This window comes from Lampris incognitus, chromosome 15, assembly GCF_029633865.1.
Source record: "Lampris incognitus isolate fLamInc1 chromosome 15, fLamInc1.hap2, whole genome shotgun sequence".
In the NCBI taxonomy this organism is placed as follows: domain Eukaryota; kingdom Metazoa; phylum Chordata; class Actinopteri; order Lampriformes; family Lampridae; genus Lampris; species Lampris incognitus.
Window position 1 is genome coordinate 22,668,165 of NC_079225.1, and position 22,086 is coordinate 22,690,250.

The window sequence follows — 22,086 nt, forward strand, 5'->3', positions numbered from 1 at the left end:
TGTGTGCTGTTTCTGACAGTGGTCCAGTCAAATCCAAACCAAGCACTTCCCAAGTTTCTTTTACCTGTACACAAGCTTGTGACTAGCACGTTAATCCACATTAGTCTTCACTAATGTGCTAAAATATTGTAAAAGGTACCGTAATGGAATGTAACACCGGTGCAAGAGTCTTAATGAGATCATTCAACTGGCAGCGGTAACAACATCTGACCTGAAAGACAGGTTAATACAAATGAATGCATTTTTAGAAAAAAATGAATGTCTAGCATAATAAAAGGCCAATGAAGGAGGTATCTAACAATATCACGTCCCACAATTGTTCCACCTGTAAGAGACTAATTGCAAATTGGGAAATTGTGTGACGGTTTCATTTTATGCAACCTCACAAAAAGCAAAAAATCATGTCAGTCTAAACAAATCAGCAGATGTGTCAAGTAGCAGGCATCTATCACTCTGTAGTACAGTACCCAATCTTTAACATCCTGTATCAGTGTAGGCCAGTAGTAGCCAGCAATAAGCCTGTTTCTGGTGCCTCTGATGCCAATGTGATTTCCAGTACCAGGGTTATTGTGGCCCTCCGTCAGAACAAATCTCTTCTCCTCCTCTGATAGCACAATTAGCCGCATGTACTGTCTGCTGGGGCCAGTGTAGAAGACTCTGTTGTCTGTTTTAAGAGCAAAAAAGAAACGGGCTGAGAAAGTTGCAGTTCATAGTAAAACGAAACGACTATATATCTGATTGAGATTCAATTACATTAAACATAAAATCATTTGTACACTACTTCTCCGGTACAGGAGTTGAACAAGTAGTTAACTTTTAAATGCTGTTGGTAAGCATTATATTTTAAACAAATTCATCATCATCATCAGTTCCGTAACATATGGAGGTCGTAGGAGCACAGCTGATGCCTCAACAGGTTGAGTCATCATTGTTTTTCAGAAGGGGGTGTACCTGGTGTTCCCTATCTCCTCTCCAGGTATGGGTGGCCGTTGGTTCACAGAGGAACTCATCCGCCCTTTGACAGCATTTCTGGCTAACTCGCGTTATTTTTACTTTTGTTTCTTTTCAAATCTACTTATCGTTACCTTTTAGGATACATTTTGAAGATTCCCGTTTCAATTTTACTCGGTCTGTGTGATCAACGTTGGAGGCAATTTCACCTTTTAAGAGGTATGCCTGCGAATGACGTCAGAAGGCACAGGAATCCTTAACAGGAGAGGCGACGACAAAAAGGGGAAAGTTTTTTTTTAAAAAAAAAGGGAGGGGATGACACTTTTTCGACAATGCCGTAAAACGATAGCGGTGGCAGGAAGTAGACGCGTTTTCGCTCACGCGTAAAACAAATGGTTATCCAAAGGAGTTGAATCGAGCGCAACTGGACTTGGTATATATCCGTGAAGACGTTTCGCCTCTCATCCAAGAGGCTTCATCAGTTCGTGCCTTTCTGACTAGACCAAGCTAGTCTGACTGGCTGGTGATGAAACTCAGATATTTATCCTCTTTGGAGTCGTTATCAGAGCTAATGATGTCCATGTCTCTTTGTGTTCCGATGTTTAATGAGAACATTCACAGACACGTAAAACAAATGGGTTTCCGTAACGGCTCGGGTAATGACAATGCGCACCACTCTCACCGGTCAACCTAGAGAAAGCGGTGGTGGGCGGGGCGCGAGGCCTGTTGTATTTGCATATTCATATATCCTGAATTTTTCAGTGAGGGAGAAAGTAAATGTTCTCAGCCCCTTTTTTCAAAGTTTTTTTTAATGTGGGAAAACCATGTTAAACAATACATTAATCTCAGAGTATTTTTAAACTTTAAAACATGTCTGGAGGGGTACTTTAACGACAGTCAGTCAGTCAAACCCTCTTGGGCGTCTAATCAATACACATCGATTCACAGACCTTGATGTCCTTAGTGAAGCCATTTCCAACTTGAAAGACCGTAGTGACAAGCTGTAATAAAACCCTAAATTATTTAGCTAATAATTCTCTTAAGGAGACAGTATACTTTAGCTTTTGTGTTAGAGACTTAATAGTGAGAATTTAAGAATAATTTAACAGGATTTTGTTTACAGTGTGTACTGGGTTTTACAGCTGAACTTTGAACTGTATCTCATGGCCTTTATTACACCTGAGGCCACTATTGGCAGACTGCTCATCAGCTCGAATCCCTGATAATTATATCGTAAATGGGTTGTAAAACAATCCATAGGTTTGTAACAACTTGGCCACGTTCTCGTGGCCAAGACGTTCTCGAAGCTACCATTGATCATCTATTGGTTATTTCATGTGCATACTTGTACCTCCTGCTGAACAATATCATTCACAGCAATCGAAATGCTATGATAGAACAATATTGCTGACATTGTGTTTTCTATTGTTTCCAAACTGGTCATCTGTACTTAAATTCAGGTATCTGTATGCATGCTCAATAATCCAGGTAGGAAAATCAAAGAAAGTTGAATCAGTTCATCTGGATGCAAAATGTATGACAGATACGTTTTATCACTTATCTAAGTGACCTCTTCTGTCTAAACTGACTGCAGGTATCCCCACCCTTATAAACAATTCTGTAGCGAACTCGGGGGGCAACCACAGGAACTGTCGCGGCCGGGACGCGAACCCGTATCGCCCGCATCGCGGGAGACATCGCTAACCGCTCGACTAAAGGGTCAAACCCGCGAGCCAGCGGCCAACGTGTCTACTTATCCATGCATGTTACATTACCCCCCTCCTTCGGGAAGCGCGTCCCCGCGCTTAAGCATATCAACTCCTTCACGCCTCAGGGCGCATACGCTTCCGATGGCCTTACGGTCGCCCCATCCCACTTCTGACACCAATGTGGCGAATGTCGGGGGGCAGTCTGGGTACCGCCACAGCCGGGACGCGAACCAGTGGTTCCCACACCGCAAACGACAACGTTAACCAGTCGACTAAAGGGTCCGACCCGCGAGCCTGTGGCCAACGTGTCTACTTATCCATGCATGTTACATTACCCCCCTCCTTCGGGAAGCGCGTCCCCGCGCTTAAGCATATCAACTCCTTCACGCCTCAGGGCGCATACGCTTCCGATGGCCTTACGGTCGCCCCATCCCACTTCTGACACCAATGTAGCGAGTGTCGGGGGGCAGTCTGGGTACCGCCACAGCCGGGACGCGAACCCGTGGTTCCCACACCGCAAACGACAACGTTAACCAGTCGACTAAAGGGTCCGACCCGCGAGCCTGTGGCCAGCGTGTCTACTTATCCATGCACGTTACAATACAGTTGCATAACAACCGAAACCAATGATCAGTTTCCTATGCAAATATGGGCGTGGCCATTAACTAGTTTCAATGGCCATGTGCACTATTCACAGAGGATTTGGGAAAGTTTGCAATCACAGCATTGTGAGATGATGACAGAATTCTCTATAATATACATATATATAATCCAGTGAGTCAAGTAAATTCTTAATGAGACAGTACAAGCCTGTTTCATGTCATAAGTAATCATCATGTGTCAATAAAGCTACACGGGAAAGGACATACCATTTACTGCCTCGTCATGCACATCACGTGCACAACGTCCAATGGGAAAGGGAGAGGTGCCTGCATTCAAAAATTCAAAAACGCGTGACTGCTAACGGTCCAGTGGGGGGGGGTATTTGTCTATTGGCATGATTTATTTATAATTACAAAATAGGTGCTTATATCTATGTTTGCAACTGTCAGCCAGTTCATTCCTGTTATTCAATGTAAACATTTCTGGTTTGCAAATGATAAAAACTGTTTTTCAGTTAGACATAGATTGCACATTTTACTACTGGTTGAATATGCTTTGTTTTTTTTCCAGGTGGTTGAATAATTAATGTTTCTGTCCGCCAGTGACCAAATATAACAGCTTAAAGATGTTACATTCTTTAAACGGTTGTTTCTAAAGCTACACGTGTGCATTAAACCTCTTTTTGAATGTTCTTTTTGAATTACTTGACTCACTGGATTATTTTGCTCCTTATTTGTTGAGCACTTTCCCTGCCGTTGAGCGTTTCTTTTAACAAAGTTATATATTATATTATATATATATATATATATATATATATATATATATATATATGTGTGTGTGTATATATATATATAATATTCTGTAAAACATCAGCGTTACGGTTACGACAGTCACCACTACCTGGCTTCTCGGAGTGTCCACATTAACCACCTTTCAGTCTGCGTTGCATAAAAGCACCCATTGTGTGCCTCCTCGGTGATGTAGCTGTTTTACATTGTGATGCGTGATATTTCCAGCATGCTGTGTGGAGGGACCACACCTTTCGTATTACTCACACGTCGAAAGTCTGGCAGACATCTGATCATTTTTAATGATAGCACCCAGTGATTTCCCGGTGACAGTGGGGAAACATTGCAAACGCTTACCTATAACTGAAAACAGGAAAAAAAAACCTCTGGCGTGACCACATTTGGTGGATATATATATATTTTTCTGGAAAGAGCATTGAATTTACTTAGCTATGTGTAAACACACTATGCAGTTGTGCTGGATTCTGCAGCCTTTGTTCATAGTTATTTTCTCCCAGGTGGTAGACTGGAGGAGATTATGCGTCTACTCGTGCGTGTGCATGTGTCCCTGTGTCCCTGTGGTTAATCTCGCAAATTACTGGATTTATCAGCCTAAAAAAAAATATTTTTTTTGCGCACTTATGACTGTAAGACGAAGAACTTCTTGTGGTTGCGGTGATTAAAATCCTTCAAATCCTCCATTTGTACTAGCTATCACCGCTCCCTCTCTTCATTCACCCTCTAGCTAGCTCGACCAGCACTGCTTTTTGTCACTGCACGATCTGAGTCAGCCATGCACATGCACGACTCACATCTACGATTGTGTCAGATCAGGCAGCGACAGTGTCAAAACCAAAACATTATGTATCTGGGTATGAATCTTGAAAGTAAATGAAAAGTTTGTGTGTGCGTGTATTTCCCAAGTTCAAACACCAGAGAAGGGGAGATACGTACACCTGGTGGAGATCTGCACTCTACTGAGTGCACTCTAGTTTCTTCAAATTGTTTTCACATTTGCAGTATAATAATGCAGATTAATCTTGTACATCCAGTCATTAAGTGAGGCATTGTGACATTTTGTTTTGCCGTCTCCCCCTCCCTTCCTTAACCTTGCTTTTGTCTTCTCTTCTCCTTTGTGCAGGATGAACTTGACCTTACAGAGAAACACAGGGAGGCCATGTTCGCCTTACCTGCAGAGAAGAAATGGCAGATCTATTGCAGCAAAAAGAAGGTAAAAATTGTCATATTTGTTGGCTGCACAAAATAACAAACCCCAGTAGTCCCCACAAGCATGCCCCCAACAATGCTCCTTTTGCTGAATATGATCTGTGCTGCATGTGTTCTCTAAAACCGAAATAGCCAACAGAGAAATGCTATTTGTCTTGTCATTCGTCTTTCTCTGTCTACTTGGGACATTCTTTGCAGATGTGTGTTGGCTGCACAATGTAGCCAACACACCTAGCCATGGAATGGTTGGCAAACCTCACCATGGAATGGTTGGCACGTTGGATTTCAACAATGCTTTCAGAAATGCTGTTGACGTAACCGATTGTAGGATTTAAAAGCTAAATTAATGTAAATATAGGAAATGATATGCTAGAGTAACCAGTCAGCTGTAGACTCAATACCCATTGATATATTTGAAGAAACTGAGAATTATGTATTCCAGCCCCCCCCCCCAACAATGTGGAAGATAATTGTAACGTCAAGGAATTCTTCTATAAGGACTTCATTACTTCATTGGGTTGATTTGGAGAGCTTTGGTCTATCGGTGGCATTCTGCCCGGCAACACAATGATAGTGAATATAAATTGAATAATACTAAGCAATTATTACGAATGCACCAATATCCCTTTCTCAATGCCAATACCGATTACAAGTATGAATCTTTAAGTATCGGCCAATACCAAGTACCAATTCAATCTATTACTTTTGCAGAACAGTGCAGACTTAGACCATTAATTTGGGGTCATTGGGCAAAATAATTGAGATATAAACAAACTTATATGTACTAAAATGCAGTTAATCAAGCCATTTTGCAGTATTTATGACGTTACTTATGGGTTTTTGTATTGGATTTTAGTCTTGGGTAAAAGCTCAGATACCAGTGCTCTTTTTATCGGTATCTCTACACCCCTAGTAACAATAAGTAGTAATAATAAGCTTTAACACTCTTCTTAGTTTATAAAGACACAAGTTTTTATGTTACCCTCTAAATATATCACGTGTTGTAAAACAGCATCTCATAGGAGCTGTAATTTATCTTATTAATTTAATTATCCCTGTGCATCAAGCTGTTTTATTTGCTCGACAGTTGACACATAAAGCAAGTTTTCCATCATAGTGTTTATTCACCAGTGGCGTACCACTGTTTTTACAATGTTGTCTTTAATTGCACCTTTCCTGTAGTATAAAGTGGACTGCCGAGCTAAATGGATATAGTTCTTCCTTTTACTATCCATTAATTCATCCTCTGCATACAGAAACTGGCCAGCTCTTCCCTCTTCACCCCCCCCCCCCCCAGGTGGTTGAGGACACAGCCACTGATAGTGTGAGAATGATCCTAAACCGTTGGTACTAACTACCTTAATCCCCACTGAGTCAGCACAGACTTGACCCAGTCTGGAGACCCAGTTGGGACAGCTGAATCTGGAGTGACACTGGGTTGAGCTATCCAGCTACCTTTTTGACTGTACTCAAGGCCATAGGAATGAGTGTATAGGATATCCTGCCTGGGGCAATAGGCAGACAGGCCAGGCAGATTTCATAAATCCGTTCCTTCATCCTGTCGTAAACACAAGGCGAGGAGTATTGGGGTTTGTTCTGAAGGGCGCATCCAAAGCTGAGTTGATCATTTCTCCTCAGAATTGTGTCGTATATCCCCCTGTGGTAAGGTTTTGTACCAGTCATTATAGGTGATCCATTCTGGACAGGGAAAAAAAAAATCATTATATGTCGATGACACTCCAAGGTTTGTGAATATGATAGTTAAGAAGTGGGGTTGTTTTGTTTTTTTTACATTGTTTGAAGTTAATAGAAAATTCAGTTCAAATCTGATCGACTTTCATCGTTTTTTGTAGTCATGGTTAGTATTTGAAGTTGTGATTGGATGTGGAAAATATGACTATGTTATAGATGTTTTACGCCATGCAGACATATTTTAAAGACTTGGACAGATGCCAGCTCTAAATGGTTTTTCCAGTTTGTAATGTGTCACACATCCTCCTCCTAACACGATGAGTGAAACAATGAGGGTACTATTCACTCCAAAACATATCCATCTAAACAACGTGTTCAGACTCTTCAAATCCTTTTCCTTTATTTAAACGAGTAAAACAGTTTTTTCCTAATTTCACTTGTTTCCAGTGCAGTAAAAAAAAAAAAAGTGAAACTGTTCTGTCAGAATTTTAACTTGTTTTAGGAAAACTAGGATTCGAAAGTTGAATAGGTGGTCAAATTATCTTTAAGGACTTGGACGAGAGGAAAACGTGTTAGTGTTTGACCATCGAGCGCAGGAATACATGCAACATTTAAATTCTGTCTTCAGCAGGGACCTACTCCCTTTTAACCAGGATGTTCTGACTGAAAAAAATCAATGGCTGTCCATCTGTACAAAATAAGTCACTTGTCGTTTGTGGGAATCGTGATGGAAAGTCCTGTGGCTGGCAGGTTTGTAAAGTTTTGTTAAACATCGATTGAGCAGGGGCGTCTGGGTGACGTGGCGGTCTATTCCGTTGCCTACCAACAGACACAATTGGCCGTGTCTGCGGATGGGAAGCCGGATGTGGGTATGTGTCCTGTTCACTGCACTAGCACCTCATCTGGTCGGTCGGAGCGCCTGTTAATGGGGGGAGGGGGAACTGCGGGGAACAGCATGATCCTCCCACATGCTACGTGCCCCTAGTGAAACTCCTCAATGTCAGGTGAAAAGAAGTGGCTGACAACTCCACCTGTATCGGAGGAGGCATGTGGTAGTCTGCAGCCCTCCCCGGATCGGCAGAGGGGGTGGAGCAGCGACCGGGACGGCTCAGAAGAGTGGAGTAATTGGCCGGATACAATTGGAGAGAAAAGGGGGGCGGGGATCGAGCAAGTGAGTTTCTCAGTTTGTGGTTAAAAAAGAGGGAAGATCTCATGCATTTTTTTTTTTATCGTACAATTTTTGAAAAATGCCACTTTCCTCCATTCTGAAGCGGATATACTCTGAACACAATGAAATGAGAGTGTGGTCATAGTGGTAGTTGAGGAGATGTGTGTGTGCTGCTGAATAAGAGATGAATAAATTCACTGTACCGTATTATTTACACACAGTGAACAAAACAGGAATGCTTGGTAAATTTTTCACACTACTGAATGAGAATGTGTTCATTATTATTGTGTGATCAACCCAAAAACCTTTATTCCCAACCAGTTGGACCAGTTTTAGGTGGATATTTTAAGAAATAAATAATTCTGAGAGCAAAATCAGTCATGTTTGCTCAAGTTATAAACTTTAAATGTATCACATTTTCAAGCCTCGCGGTAGTCCAACCTTGGGGTCGTCCCGGGTCGTCCTCTGTGTGGAGTCTGCATGTTCTCCCCGTGTCTGCGTGGGTTTCATCCCGCAGTCCAAAGACATGCATGTCAGGTGAATCGGGCATACTAAATTGTCCCTAGGTGTGAATGTGTGTGTCAGCCCTGTGGTGGCCTGGTGGCCTGTGTCTTCCCACCTGCTGCCTAATAGCTGCTGGGATAGGCTCCAGCATCCCCGTAACCCTGAGAACAGGATAAGCGGTTTGGATAAATGGATGGGTGGATGGAATCATGATTTTCAACATCATCTCTCTGTATGTTGTAGAGTTAACCCTCCATTAGCAGCTATAATACCTAGCAGTCTTCAGTGCGTCTCTGAAATGCCACCGAAATTGTGAAGAAATGTGTCCACAATGTGGAAGCTCACTTCCTAGTTTGCCAATAGGCTGCATTGTATAGCAAAAGGCAAATAACAGTTACATTGTATAGCTGTATGTAGCATTGTTATATGTATTTTCTTATACAGTATGTAACATTGCTATTCACATGTTTTATACAGTTTAGCCTATTAACAAACCAGAAAGTAAGTTTTCACATTCACGAATTGTCTGCCAGTGACATCATAGGCAGACATAATATAGCTCAGTATTATGGCTGTATTTGTTAAGCACTTTTCCCACCATTGAGTGTTTTTTTTAGCAAAATGTATATATATATATATATATATATATATATATACACGCACGCGCACACACACACACACACACACACACACACACACACACACACACACACACACACACTGACTACTGATTAGCCAAAACATTAAAACCACTGACAGGTAAGTGAATAACATTGATTATCTCATTATAATGGCACCTGTCAAGGGGTGGGATATATTAGGCAGCAAGTGAACAGTCACTTCTTGAAGTTGATGTCTTGGAAGAGGAAAAATGGGCATGTGTAAGGATCTGAGGGACTTTGACAAGGGCCAAATTGTGATGGCTAGACAACTGGGTCAGAGCATCTCCAAAACGGGAGGTCTTGTGATGTGTTCCCGGTATGCAGTGGTCAGTACCTACCAAATGTGGTCCAAGAAAGGACAACCAGTGAACCGGTGACTTGGTCACGGGTGCACAAGGCTCGCTGATGTGTCTGAGGAGCGAAGGCTAGTCTGTCTGATCCGATCCCACAGAAGAGCTACTGTAGCTCAAATTGCTAAAAAGGTTAATGCTGGCTATGATAGACAGGTGCCAAGACACACAGTGCATCACAGCTTGCTGCGTATGGGGCTGCGTAGCCACAGACTGGTCAGAATGGCCATGATGACCCCTGTCCACCACACCAAAAGTGCCTACAATGGGCCGTGTGAGTGTCATAACTGGACCTTGGCGCAATGGAAGAAGGTGGCCTGGTCTGATGAATCACGTTTTCTTGTGTGCATTATTTTCCTTGGGGGAGAGATGACACCAGGATGCACTATGGGAAGAAGACAAGCCAGCGGAGGCAGTGTGATGCTCTGGGTGATGTTCTGCTGGGAAACCTTGGGTCCTGACATTCATGCGGATGTTACTTTGACACGTATCACCTCCCTAAACATTGTTGCAGAGCAAGTACACCCCGTCATGACAGTGGTATTCCCTGATAGCAGTGGCCTCTTTCAGCAGGATAATGTATCCTGCCACACTGCAAAAATTGTTCAGGAATGGTTTGAGGAACATGACAAAAAGTTCAAGGTGTTGCCTTGGCCTCCAAATTGACCAGATCTCAATCTGATCGAGCATTTGTGTGATATGCTGGAAAAACAAGTCAAGTCAAGTCAAGTCAATTTTATTTGTATAGCCCAGGGGTGGCTAACCATGTGCCATGGAGAGCCATGTGTATGCAGGTTTTCATTCCAGCCGGACTCCACACCAGGTGCTATCACTGATTAGCAACCCTTCAACCACAGAGGAAGATTGTATCGGTGAAATTACCTGGTGCGGATTCGGGTTGGATTGAAAACCTGCATACACATGGCTCTCCGTGGCACATGGTTAGCCACCGCTCATATAGCCCAATATCACAAATTACAAATTTGCCTCGGTGGGGTTTACAGCAACACTACATCCTGTCCTTAGACCCTCTCATTAGATAAGGAACTTCCCTAAAAAAAAAACTTTAACAGGGAGAAAAAATAAGAAGAAACCTCAGGGAGAGCAACAGAGGAGGGACCCCTGTTGTCCAATCTATGGAGGCCCCACCTTGCAACTTACAGGACTTAAAGGATCTGCTGCTAATGTCTTGGTGCCAGATACCAGAGGACACCTTCAGAGGTCTTGAGGAGTCCATGCCTCAATGGGTCAGAGCTCTTTTGGTGGCACGAGGGGGACCTACACAATATTAGGCAGGTGGTTTTAATGTTTTGGCTGATCGGTGTATAGAGAGAGAGAGATAATGTCAAAAATCATAATTGTATTGGCCTATCAAGCCCACGGTTTTAATTAATGATATTCATTCAAAATCAAGGAACTATCCCAGTTAGTGACCTAATTTGTAAAGATCTTGAGGTCCAAACCAGTCTACCTGGCGATCGAAATTAGCTGCTACATTGAAACTACCCGTCTAACTGCTGCTGTGTCTTTTGATAGCTGTTATTATGTTGAGATTTTTTTTTTTGTCAGGTTGCAGCAGAAGATCAAGGGGGCTGTTTCACTACTATAAATACTCCTGCTGCAGAGCTGGAGGGGGATCAGTCCCTCCAGTGCTTTATGTACAGCATCAACCTAAAGGGGGAGGGAGTGAAGACAGCAGGGCATCAATAACGCTGACTCGGCAGCAGGCCTTGGCCCCGGCCCAGTCCACTATAGAGGCGCTTGGCGCGGCTCCCGCAGGGCTTCTGAAAAAGTTTGATCCATCTCCATCTGAGCCTGGAGAGGAAGGGTGTGGGAGCGTTTGGAAGGGGGGGGGGGCAAAGGAAACGCTCTGTTGTCCAAAGCAAACAGGAAAGCTTCCCTTCCACAGGTGCAGCTTTTGTATATGAGGCAGGGATGATAACTGGAAAGACGGGGTCATTATCAGGCCTGCGAGTGATGAAGGCGCTCTGTTAGCCAGTAGTTTTTTTGGCAGACGTCTCTCTGGAGCATCAGGCCGAGCGGGGAGGAGATAAGTCGGTCGTTGCAAGGCACTCCGAGCCGTTTGTTTTGGCCGGCCACCTGAGGTTGATGAAATCTTTCTGGAGAGGATCAGTCTTCCTGCTTCTTGTCTACTCTGTTTTCCTAAGGCTACACCCTCTGCCAAGAAGCATATTTACTTACTGACTTGTTAGCAGAGGTTTTGCTGTTAGGTTTCAAACATAAGTGAAAGAGGGAGAAAAAGCTGTTTAATTTCACCATGTCTTCCAGCAGAACCAACCTGTAACTTCATTCCCCTGTCAAATGTATTGTTCTATTTGCCCTAATTTGCTGTGACTGTATTCCCGTACACGGTATGCTTGGCCCTCTCTGTATCTCACATCTTTTTGGTTTTTTTTTCTTTTTAAGATGTAAAGAAAATATACAAGTGTACCTCCCCGTTTTCTATCAGTGACTTTCATTTATATATCGGAATTACAGTATTCAAGGCGAATTTACATGCTGGCTGAGTGAGGAGCAATTTTCGAACGTAAAAGGCCACAGTCCCAGTCTTTTTGTGATTGTTCCCTAATGGAGTGAGCGTTTTCCAGGTCAAATTGGCGCAGGTTGTGGGGAAAACAGCAGGATCAGCACTCCCTGCCGCTGCAAGATCCCTGCAGACCAGCCAAGAGCCACAGTCTCAGTCCAGCCAGCCAAGTCTCCATAGGCCGCTTTATTAACTGCTGCCCAATTAGTTTTTGATGGTCACAGCTCACTTGGTCTTAATGGAGCAAGAGTTTAAATGAATGCCAGAGGTCTTCATACACAAGCCAAGTACAGGGTCACTTCATTTTCTTTTCACTTGTGCTCTTCAAGTTGGAAACTACACATTCAAAATAAAAGGAAATCAAATTATAGTTAGAAAAAAAATTTACTGTGTGCTTTTATTTAGTTGTAATGAAAATTTGTCAGTGGATTTATCTTGGCATAAATCAAGCCACATCCCTAATCCAAACTTTTAGCATTAATTTGTTAATCTCCGAAGATTTCCTCCCTCGTAGCCTCTGTGCTTGGGTGGAGGCGAGGCTTATGTGGTCTTGTAGAGCCAGGGCACAGTTTTAGACCGTGAAATACTTTCGTCTCATCACCTCCTCTGACTGGTGAGACCAGTGAAGTGTTGGAAGATAAAGTAGGCTGCCGATCTGTGCCGCCCTACATTGAGTCCCTGCTCCACTTTATGCTCTTGGCTATTAATGTACCAGACCTCTGTTGCCTGTCTGTTTGTGTTTGTAGTCTATTCATGTGTGTCACCGCTAATGATTTGGGGAAAAAGCAATAATAATACAAGCCAATAATAATTTGTGCAACAACTTCTTGTTGCTGTAACACAATTGATGTGTTGTAACATGCCAAGACAAACTATTCGACTGATTGTCCCTTAATCCGGTATTCCACATCTTCTTCCCCAACCAGCGTTATTGGCTATCGGTTTGTCATTTTCTGATCCCAGTCAGGTCTTTTCAATGTCTTCATTCATTACCTAGTAAACACAGACAAAGCCACTGTCATTTTTTTTTCTGTCCCACCTGTGTGAACAATTTGTTTAAATCTGCCTCAATTTGAAAATGAGAATTGGATCTCAGAGAATTTGACATTTCAACATTTATTGTGTCACAAATTTATCATTATCATTTATTATATACATCATCATTTATTCATCTATTATTTATTCATTTATTTATTATGAGAATTTATGACATTATTAGAGAATTTATGACATGAAAATGACTTTGCCCCGTTCATGTCTTCTTTAGTTATCCCTCTATTTCTTTCAATGTTTATAAGACAGTAGTTACATGTTTTCACACCATCACATTTGCTACTGTTCAGAGACTGCTGTGTCCTTTAATTTCTTAATAAGGTTATTTTCTGTTTTTTTCCAGGAACAGGAGGAAAACAAAAGTGCGACCAGTTGGCCAGAGTACTACATCGATCAGCTCAATTCAATGGCAGCTGTAAGTAATACAGTAAACATAGCGGACTTTAAATTTGAACTTTTGATGTGACATTAAAGTAAAACAAGCTATCAGTCCAGAAATAAAAATGGCTTCAAACTGAATTTAATGACAGGGAAAATATTTCTCTTTGTTGGATAAATGACAGGTTAGTGCAAAGCTTCACTTGAATTCAGGCACCCCTGCATGACTGCCGACTCCCAGATGAATTCACGTTTTTAGAGACAGGATTGTTCTCTGAATTGAACTCATTTCACATTATAGACACAGATTCTTCACCGATAACAAATATGGTTTGCAGCTTTAGCTATTGGCATTGAGCTGGGTTTTTTTTTTTATCATCACCCCTATTACACCTTATCAAGCAATAATTTGTATGTGTCTGCGCTGTTGAATTACATCATGAAAATTTGCAGAATTGTGTAACTCAAAAAAGTTTGGTGAGGTCTAATTCAAGGCACACATTGGGGATTTGCAAATTGTCAGCTGGTCAACCGTATAAATTGTTTTTCCAGTGTTTTAAAAGACCATTTGACTTGCAGACTCCTATGAATAAGGGCTTTGTCTCCTATAACATAAATGAAATAATGATAAATACACCTACAACATCAATTGCTTCTGAAACTGCAAAGGAAAATCTGAGTCTCTTTTGTTGTTAATGGTGATCATGTTATTGTGTACAGTTATAATAATTACCAAGAAGCAGCTTTTCTAGACGTGTGTGTTGCCTTATGGTGAATCACACTTTCACCGTGGCACACTGTTGCTTTGGCCAAAACTGAGAAAGTTGGGCCTTGTTATTTTGCCTTTGTTTTGTCGTTAATACTTGTTTCTATTTAAAACATTTGGTTCGTGTACTTGCCTTATGTGAAATCAGAAACTTTGCTCATCCCTACTCTGTTTTGAATACCTGAGAGCAACCAGGGCAAGTTTTATCAGGGGTGGTCGATTTAATACTCGCTGCTTTTGACCAGATGGGAATATGAATTACAAACTGAATTGAACAGGAACGGATGAAATGCAGTCTTTAAATCTCAAGTGGTACACACACAATGTTGTGTGACATCATTTGTTGAGCAGAGAACGACGCTCCTTGCTCTGGAGAAGGAGGATGAGGAGGAAAGGAACAAAACCATTGAGAGTTTGAAGACTGCTCTGAGGACACAACCTATGAGGTGCACAGAGATATCTTCAGCTGTCCTCTCCACACTGTTTCCTTCTCATCCCCTCCCTATCGCTCTGTCTCTCTATCTATCTCTTCCTGTCATCTGTTTTGCTTTTATCAGCTCCCCGTCCTCCTCTTCCTCACTTGTCTCATCTCATGTAATAGCCTTTTATCCTCTCGCTTGGCTCAGTCTTTTCTTACCTCCATCCTGCTTAATCCTTTCCAACGTCTAAAGGAATCAGCAAAAAAAAAAGAATAAATTTATGAGCTTATTATCTATTTGGAGGCATGCATTGGTAATCATTCATTGATGCAATTGGACATTGCTGACAATTTAACTCTTGCCATTCGGTTTAGGCAGCTTAAGCTTTTTAATTACATTTCAGAGTAAATGCTTTGTATTTACATGCATTTATTGAAGAACATGACGTTACCAGTTACTGTTAGGTTTTTGAAAATGTTTTAGCATGCAAAAGCAGTTTGAAACCACACTCTTTTATGCATACCATGCATGTTTTGCAGTCCGTCATGTGTCATACTGCAGCACTCCACCAGGACATTTGTACAGTGACGAATACTCTCCCCTCTGTCAGGTTTGTGACACGCTTCATCGACCTGGATGGCCTGACGTGTATCCTGAACTTCCTGAAGAGTATGGACTACGAGACCACGGAGTCACAGATACACACGTCTCTGATTGGCTGCATCAAGGCCCTGATGAACAACTCCCAGGGCCGCGCTCACGTCCTCTCCCACTCAGAGAGCATCAACATTATTGCCCAGAGTCTGGCCACGGAAAACGTCAAGACAAAGGTGGCGGTGCTGGAAATTATGGGTGCGGTGTGTCTGGTGCCCGGTGGACACAAAAAGATCTTGGAGGCGATGCTGCACTACCAGCGCTTCGCCTGCGAAAGGACACGCTTCCAGGTGGGTTGGGAACAAAGACCAGGGGCACTGAGAAATGGAGGTTTGATCTTTTCTCCCCTTCGCAGATTGAGAAAGCAATGCAACAGCAGTTTTGCACTGAAGATGAATAACACTTTTCCCAATTTTCGACTCCTCAGACGCTTTTAAATGACTTGGACAGGAGCACGGGTCGATACAGAGACGAGGTCAGCCTGAAGACAGCCATCATGTCTTTCATCAACGCTGTGCTGAGTCAAGGCGCTGGAGAGGTAAGTGGTACACATTAGTCTTCTACTATATTCCCTCCCCTGCAATTCACCGGCATGACCTCACATCACTTTGGCCAACATCACTTTGCAGGTGCTCCGGGAACACACACACACACACACACACACGCAGTGTTAAAAACGGTTTCATTTATTGTCCTTTAAGACCAGTTTGGAATTCCGCATCCACCTCCGGTACGAGTTTCTGATGCTGGGAATCCAGCCTGTGATTGATAAGCTACGTTCTCATGAGAACTCGACGTTAGACAGGTGAGTTTGGCCTGATTTCATTCAGTTATAACAGGAACAGAAGTGCTAGAAGAATGATCTTTTTCTTGGCTGGTCCAGTCAGTGATTGTTAAGGGAACATTTTACAAGTTTCTACTAAAGCTGTTGACATCTTGGAACTGTTGATGATAAAGGGTAATGGGACTCATTAGTTGTAGGAGTACATTTTTTTCTTCTTTTTTTTTTTTTGGAACTTGCTTATGCACTCAGCTCTCTATTGTACATTGTTGGATTCTTAATTAGAAAATGTGCCTTTATCCCAAGAGCATCATACCAGAATTCATCTTACCTGAGAGATGCATGTCTTTCCTAGGAGGTTTCTATTTTCAATGATGTGGAAAAAAAACCTCAGGGTGAAGCTCTCTAGAATTATGGTGGGGCACCATTTCTAATCCTGCTGTTCTTCCCTTTCGCTTCGGCTCCCAGGCATTTAGACTATTTTGAAATGCTGCGGAATGAGGATGAGCTGACTTTGTCGAGACGATTTGAGTCGGTAAGGAAAGACACATTATTTCCATGTCTTGCCCCCTTTTATAGTTTTTGGCATATTGTACCAAGGATTGACAGCACTGTTACGTTGTTTCACATGCTCTGTTCTAGGTACATATAGACACCAAAAGTGCCACTCAAGTTTTTGACCTCATCCGCAAGAGGATAAACCACACTGATGCACACCCGCACTTTATGTCTGTGCTGCACCACTGTCTTCTCATGCCACGTAGGTGTTGTTTGTTGGTTGGTGTGTTTGTATCTTTGTGTGTGGGTGCATGTGTTGTGGGTGGGTTTTTTTTTTTAAACTTTTGGGCGTCCAGGTAGCATAGCGGTCTATTCCGTTACCTACCAATATGGGGATCGCCGGTTCGAATCCCCGTGTTACCTCTGGCTTGGTCGGGCGTCTCTACAGACACAATTGGCCATGTCTGCGGGTGGGAAGCCGGGTGTGGGTATGTGTCCTGGTCGCTGCACTAGTGCCTCCTCTGGTCGGTCGAGTTGCCTGTTCAGGGGGGGACTGGGGGGAATAGCATGATCCTCCCACGCGCTATGTCCCCCTGGAGAAACTCCTCACTGCCAGGTGAAAAGAAGCAGCTGGCAACTCCACATGTATCAGAGGAGGCATGTGGTAGAGGGGGTGGAGCAGCAACTGGGACAGCGCCAAAAGAGTGGGGTAATTGGCCAAGTACAGTTGGGGAGGAAAAAAAAGGATGGGGAACTATATACTTTTAACTTTTACAGAAAAAAATACGTTTTTTTTTTAAGTTTCTATCTACAAAACAAACATCAAGCAGATGAGTTCATTTGAGGCCTTACAACTCACTGTATTTTCTGTCTATTTCTGTTTCTTTCCCAGATAAGAGAAGTGGGAACACTGTGCAGTACTGGCTGCTGTTGGACCGAATCGTCCAACAGATGGTCTTGCAGAATGACAAAGGTCACGACCCCGACGTCACACCACTGGAGAACTTTAACGTGAAGAACGTTGTCCGGATGTGAGCCCTCTAACTTACCTCCGACGTACCTAAAACAAACGCGTGGAAGATAAATGAGTTAAAGGAAAAATATTACTTGCAATATATGGCCTATTGGACTGAAACCACAGAAGAGTGTTGCCTTGTTTAATCAGAGGTGGAAAACCTTATGCTTGGCGATGTTGCCTAAAAGAATCCCCTCTACTACAATCCAAAGAATTAGCTGTGTGTTCTCCCTGATTTGTGAATCATTAATCGAATTTTTGAAAAGCAGCAAAAGACACCAAGAACCAGTCTCTAGCTGATGGTGTAGAAACTGTAGTCATTTATTTGTGTATCATCCTCCAGGCTTGTCAATGAAAATGAGGTCAAACAATGGAAAGAGCAGGCCGAGAAAATGAGAAAAGGTTTGTAATATTGGGAAACAAGACTTAATATATATACTTAGTTTGAATGGAAAACACCATTAGAGACTTTTACTGTATTATAAAAGTACTATATTCTCCCAGTATATCGTGATTAACTCACCTCTCTTTTCTTGTCCCAGAGCACCATGAACTGCAGCAGAGGTTCGAGAAGAAGGAGCGTGAATGTGACGCCAAGACTCAGGAGAAGGAGGACATGATGCAGACACTGAACAAGATGAAAGAGAAGCTGGAGAAGGAGAGCACCGAACACAAGAACGTGAAACAACAAGTAGCCGAACTCACTGCGCGACTGCACGAGCTCAGCACTGTACGTTTTTTTTTCCGGCTGCCTACTTTGCTCTTCGTAACTCAGAAACGACAGTGTTTTGCTTCAGAAATTGCAAATTTCTCCCCTTTGGCTCAGGTGCTAATATTGACCATTGGCTGCATTAGTGTAAATATACATATTGTCTATTTATCCAGCTGTTATGAACATACATAACCTTCAGGTAGAAGCTCGTTTTTACTGCCAGATTGCTAAAAATTGTTGGACCGTGATTAGAGCTTGACGGTAACGAGGGGTAATCAGTCTCAACCTCATTTTACATAGATATAAGATTTAGCATGCCATACCAAAGCATTGTGAAAGTCATGCAGGGCTGTTACAGCACTACAGTACTCGTCCTTTTTAAACAGCAAATGGTGTTATTGTGCTGCTGAATGCGGTGATGAAGGTGTTGAGTGAGTATGTTTAACAACTCTATTTTGGGAGCAATAATGTATGGGTGACGCAGACAACTGTTTTTGCCCTGTTACTTGCACTCTCCATCAGGTTTTGGTTATCAAACTATTTCATCAGTGAAACAGAACAGAAACCAAAATGTATTTTGCAATATGGCTGTCGATGGCCACATTGAATCCGTTCCATCTTACAAGGTTTGAGCCACAAGATCTCCACGTATAACTCCACACTTAGTGCTCGGCAACTTATTGGATGGGTTGTCTAGGATCTCAGCAGGACTTAGGATTTATTCTACAACATGAGAGATTCTGTTTAGATCCTTAAAGGATTTTGATTATGCCTTGCCAGTGTTGCAATGGGACAGATTGTAGGAGCTTGAGCATCTTAAAAGCTATCTCATTTCCTCCTCCCTCTCTGTCTTTGCAGAGACAGGTTGTGCCTGGTGGACCCCCGCTCGCCCCTGGTCCCCCAGGGGGTCCCATGCCTTCCCTTGCTCCTGCAGCATTTGGGGGTATGGTGCCTCCCCCGCCACCCCCTCCCGGGGGCATGATGCCGCCGCCGCCTCCCCCTCCCCCACCCCCTGGTGGCCCCCCACCTCCTCCCGGGCGCCCACCGATTGGAGGGGCTCCTCCACCCCCAGGAGCTCCCTTGGGACCGGCCATGAAAAAGAAGAACATTCCCCAACCATCCAATCCCCTCAAGTCATTCAACTGGTCCAAACTGGCTGAGGTGAGACCAGTCAAAATGCAGTTATGTCCAGAAATATGAGCTGGGATTTTTAAAGCCTTTACCTCAGTGAAAACCAACTGTAAAGTTAAAGGGACGCAATCACAATTTTCAACATTGTCTCTAGCAGCCGTAATACTGAGCAGTTTTCTGTGTGTCTCTGAAATGCTGCTGAAATTGTCTCCACATGGTGACGTCACTAACGGACAGTCCGTGAATGTGGAAACTACGCTTACGTCCTGGTTTGGTGCTACATTTCATTGAACTACATCGAAATAGGCCACATTGTATAAGAAAATGTGAATAATAACGCCAAATATAGCTATTGTAGCTTATGCTACCAAATGCCATGTAAAGATGGCGGTTCACAGAATGTCTACAAGTGACATCACTGGCCGACACAGTTTTGGCGTTATACTCTTTAAGCAACATAGCTGCTGCATATCACCATATCACAACATAATATACTATCAACAAAAATGCTGCGGTTCTGTGAATTTATCAGCTGTTTCCCCTTCTAAACGGCCGTAAGGACCTGAATGTCGTGGCTCATCTCACATCTACTACATGAAAATCTGTTCTCTCATACTCAGAATAAGCTGGACGGGACTGTTTGGATGGATGTGGATGACAGTAAGGTCTTCAAAATCCTGGATCTAGAAGACATAGAGAAGACCTTCTCAGCCTACCAAAGACAGCAGGTACTGGGTGGTATCGCTGTAAAACCAGCGTGAGGCTAAAGAAATATGACGAGTCTCTCTGTGTTACTCTCTGTCTCCCCCTGGTGTTACACAGGACTGTTCCACTCAGCGCTTGGGGCAGTTGCACTATCAACTGGCTTTCGGTGTCTGAGATAGACTTGGGCTGTGTTCAAATGATCTGAAATTTCTCCTCACTTGATTACTATTTAAATTCACAAGAACAATCAATACCAGCAAATGCCAATAAAAGGGAGGAAGGTCAGATCATTTGAACTAACAAAGTTATTGAAATTGATTTTTTTTTTTTTTTTTTAGCTCACCAGCATATCATTGACAAATTTCCCTAAAGGTGCTGGGGAGAAATAATCAGTAGCAAACCGACATGTTTGATGGTTGATTTGTGTTAAAGTTGCAAAATATGTAGCTTGTGCCATCTTCAATATCATCCAAAATCTAAGTAAAACATCAGCTGTTTCTACTCTATAGAATGGAAATTGCATGCGTGAGCTGAACCTCATCCTTCCAGTGCCATGAATTTGCAAATGGTATAATCACCAAATATTTATGGCCATTAAGTATTACTAAAACCAGCTGACCAGTAGAGAATGTCTGGCTTACACTAAAGATGTAAAAAAAAAAAAAAGTGAGCAATGTCATCAGGCCAACACAGGATCTACCAAACATATTCTGTCTGATTTAGTATTACTGGTGCAGTTTGTTAAATCTCAAATTTGTTCTGAAATCTGTGGAGAATTTGGACAAGTTGTGAAACACATTCATGTGCACATGCACATCTTGCACATCTCATCAAGAGTTGTGAAAAATTGGTGAAATTGTAAATGAAGTTATCTGTGTCTGTAAAATATGTGGAAAACACATGTCCCTCATCACTCCTTCAGGATGGGCCAGTGACTGTGCTCTAGTTCTAAATTTAGATCCTCAGCGTGGGCCTGATGATTGTGACACCCTTAACCGAGATATGACAAAACTGCAACTGGATCCACTTGACAGACTGCATTCATTAGTTGTGAACTTAGCATGTGCGCCATCAGCACTTAATGATCAACAAGCACGCATACGACATGGCCACCGAATGACCAATCATGTCTCACCACTCCTCACTTCATCACTTATCGTTCTACTGTCACTTATGTGCTGAATGAGCTTGAGTTTGTTTTTTGTTTTTGTTTTTTTGCAATTTGTTGATGGGCTGCAATCACATAACTGCTTTACTTATTCTAATGAGTGCCAACGTCTTCCTTGCTTCTTGCTTGCATTTTAGGACTTCTTTATGGTCAATAACAGCAAACAGGTGAGTGCACTTAAGGTATTATAGTTCTACATACTGTAGGACACAATATGAAAAGGTTGTCACGGTCATTATTCACAGATGTAATCGAATTAGATAGTTTGCTGAAAGTTAATTTAGTTAACCTCTACTGCCATGTCTTCAACAGCAATTTCAGCTTTCAGCTTTCCCTTCATTGAATTCACCTTAAGGACAGTGTCAGTGCTGCCAGATGTACGATAATTATCGTATTTGTACGACAATTTTGCCCTCTGTATGATGTACGATCAATAATGACAAAAAGTCCCATAATGTACAATTATTTGGTCATTATTATTATTATTGATCGTACATCATACAGAAGGCAAAATCATACAAATACGATAATTATCCTGCATCTGGCAACATCGGACAGTGTACTGCATTGAGCTTGAAAGACCTTAAATCAGAGTTAGCTTTTCCAC

The 22,086-nt window shown here is 42.5% G+C and overlaps 1 protein-coding gene across 2 annotated transcripts in view; it reads left to right on the forward strand.

Moving 5' to 3' along the window:
• The window catches only part of LOC130124989 (disheveled-associated activator of morphogenesis 1-like), a 69,883-nt gene that overhangs the window by 38,250 nt on the left and 9,547 nt on the right, over positions 1-22,086 (forward strand). The window contains exons 3-16 of one of the 2 annotated variants that reach the window (XM_056294387.1): positions 5,193-5,282; positions 13,596-13,667; positions 14,748-14,842; positions 15,426-15,759; positions 15,897-16,007; positions 16,171-16,274; positions 16,719-16,785; positions 16,893-17,010; positions 17,641-17,779; positions 18,107-18,165; positions 18,306-18,493; positions 19,334-19,636; positions 20,227-20,334; positions 21,617-21,646. In XM_056294387.1, the coding sequence (XP_056150362.1) occupies positions 5,193-5,282; positions 13,596-13,667; positions 14,748-14,842; positions 15,426-15,759; positions 15,897-16,007; positions 16,171-16,274; positions 16,719-16,785; positions 16,893-17,010; positions 17,641-17,779; positions 18,107-18,165; positions 18,306-18,493; positions 19,334-19,636; positions 20,227-20,334; positions 21,617-21,646 (1,818 nt within the window). The remainder of the gene's footprint in view (positions 1-5,192; positions 5,283-13,595; positions 13,668-14,747; positions 14,843-15,425; positions 15,760-15,896; positions 16,008-16,170; positions 16,275-16,718; positions 16,786-16,892; positions 17,011-17,640; positions 17,780-18,106; positions 18,166-18,305; positions 18,494-19,333; positions 19,637-20,226; positions 20,335-21,616; positions 21,647-22,086) is intronic. The other variant, XM_056294388.1, reaches the window with a different exon arrangement.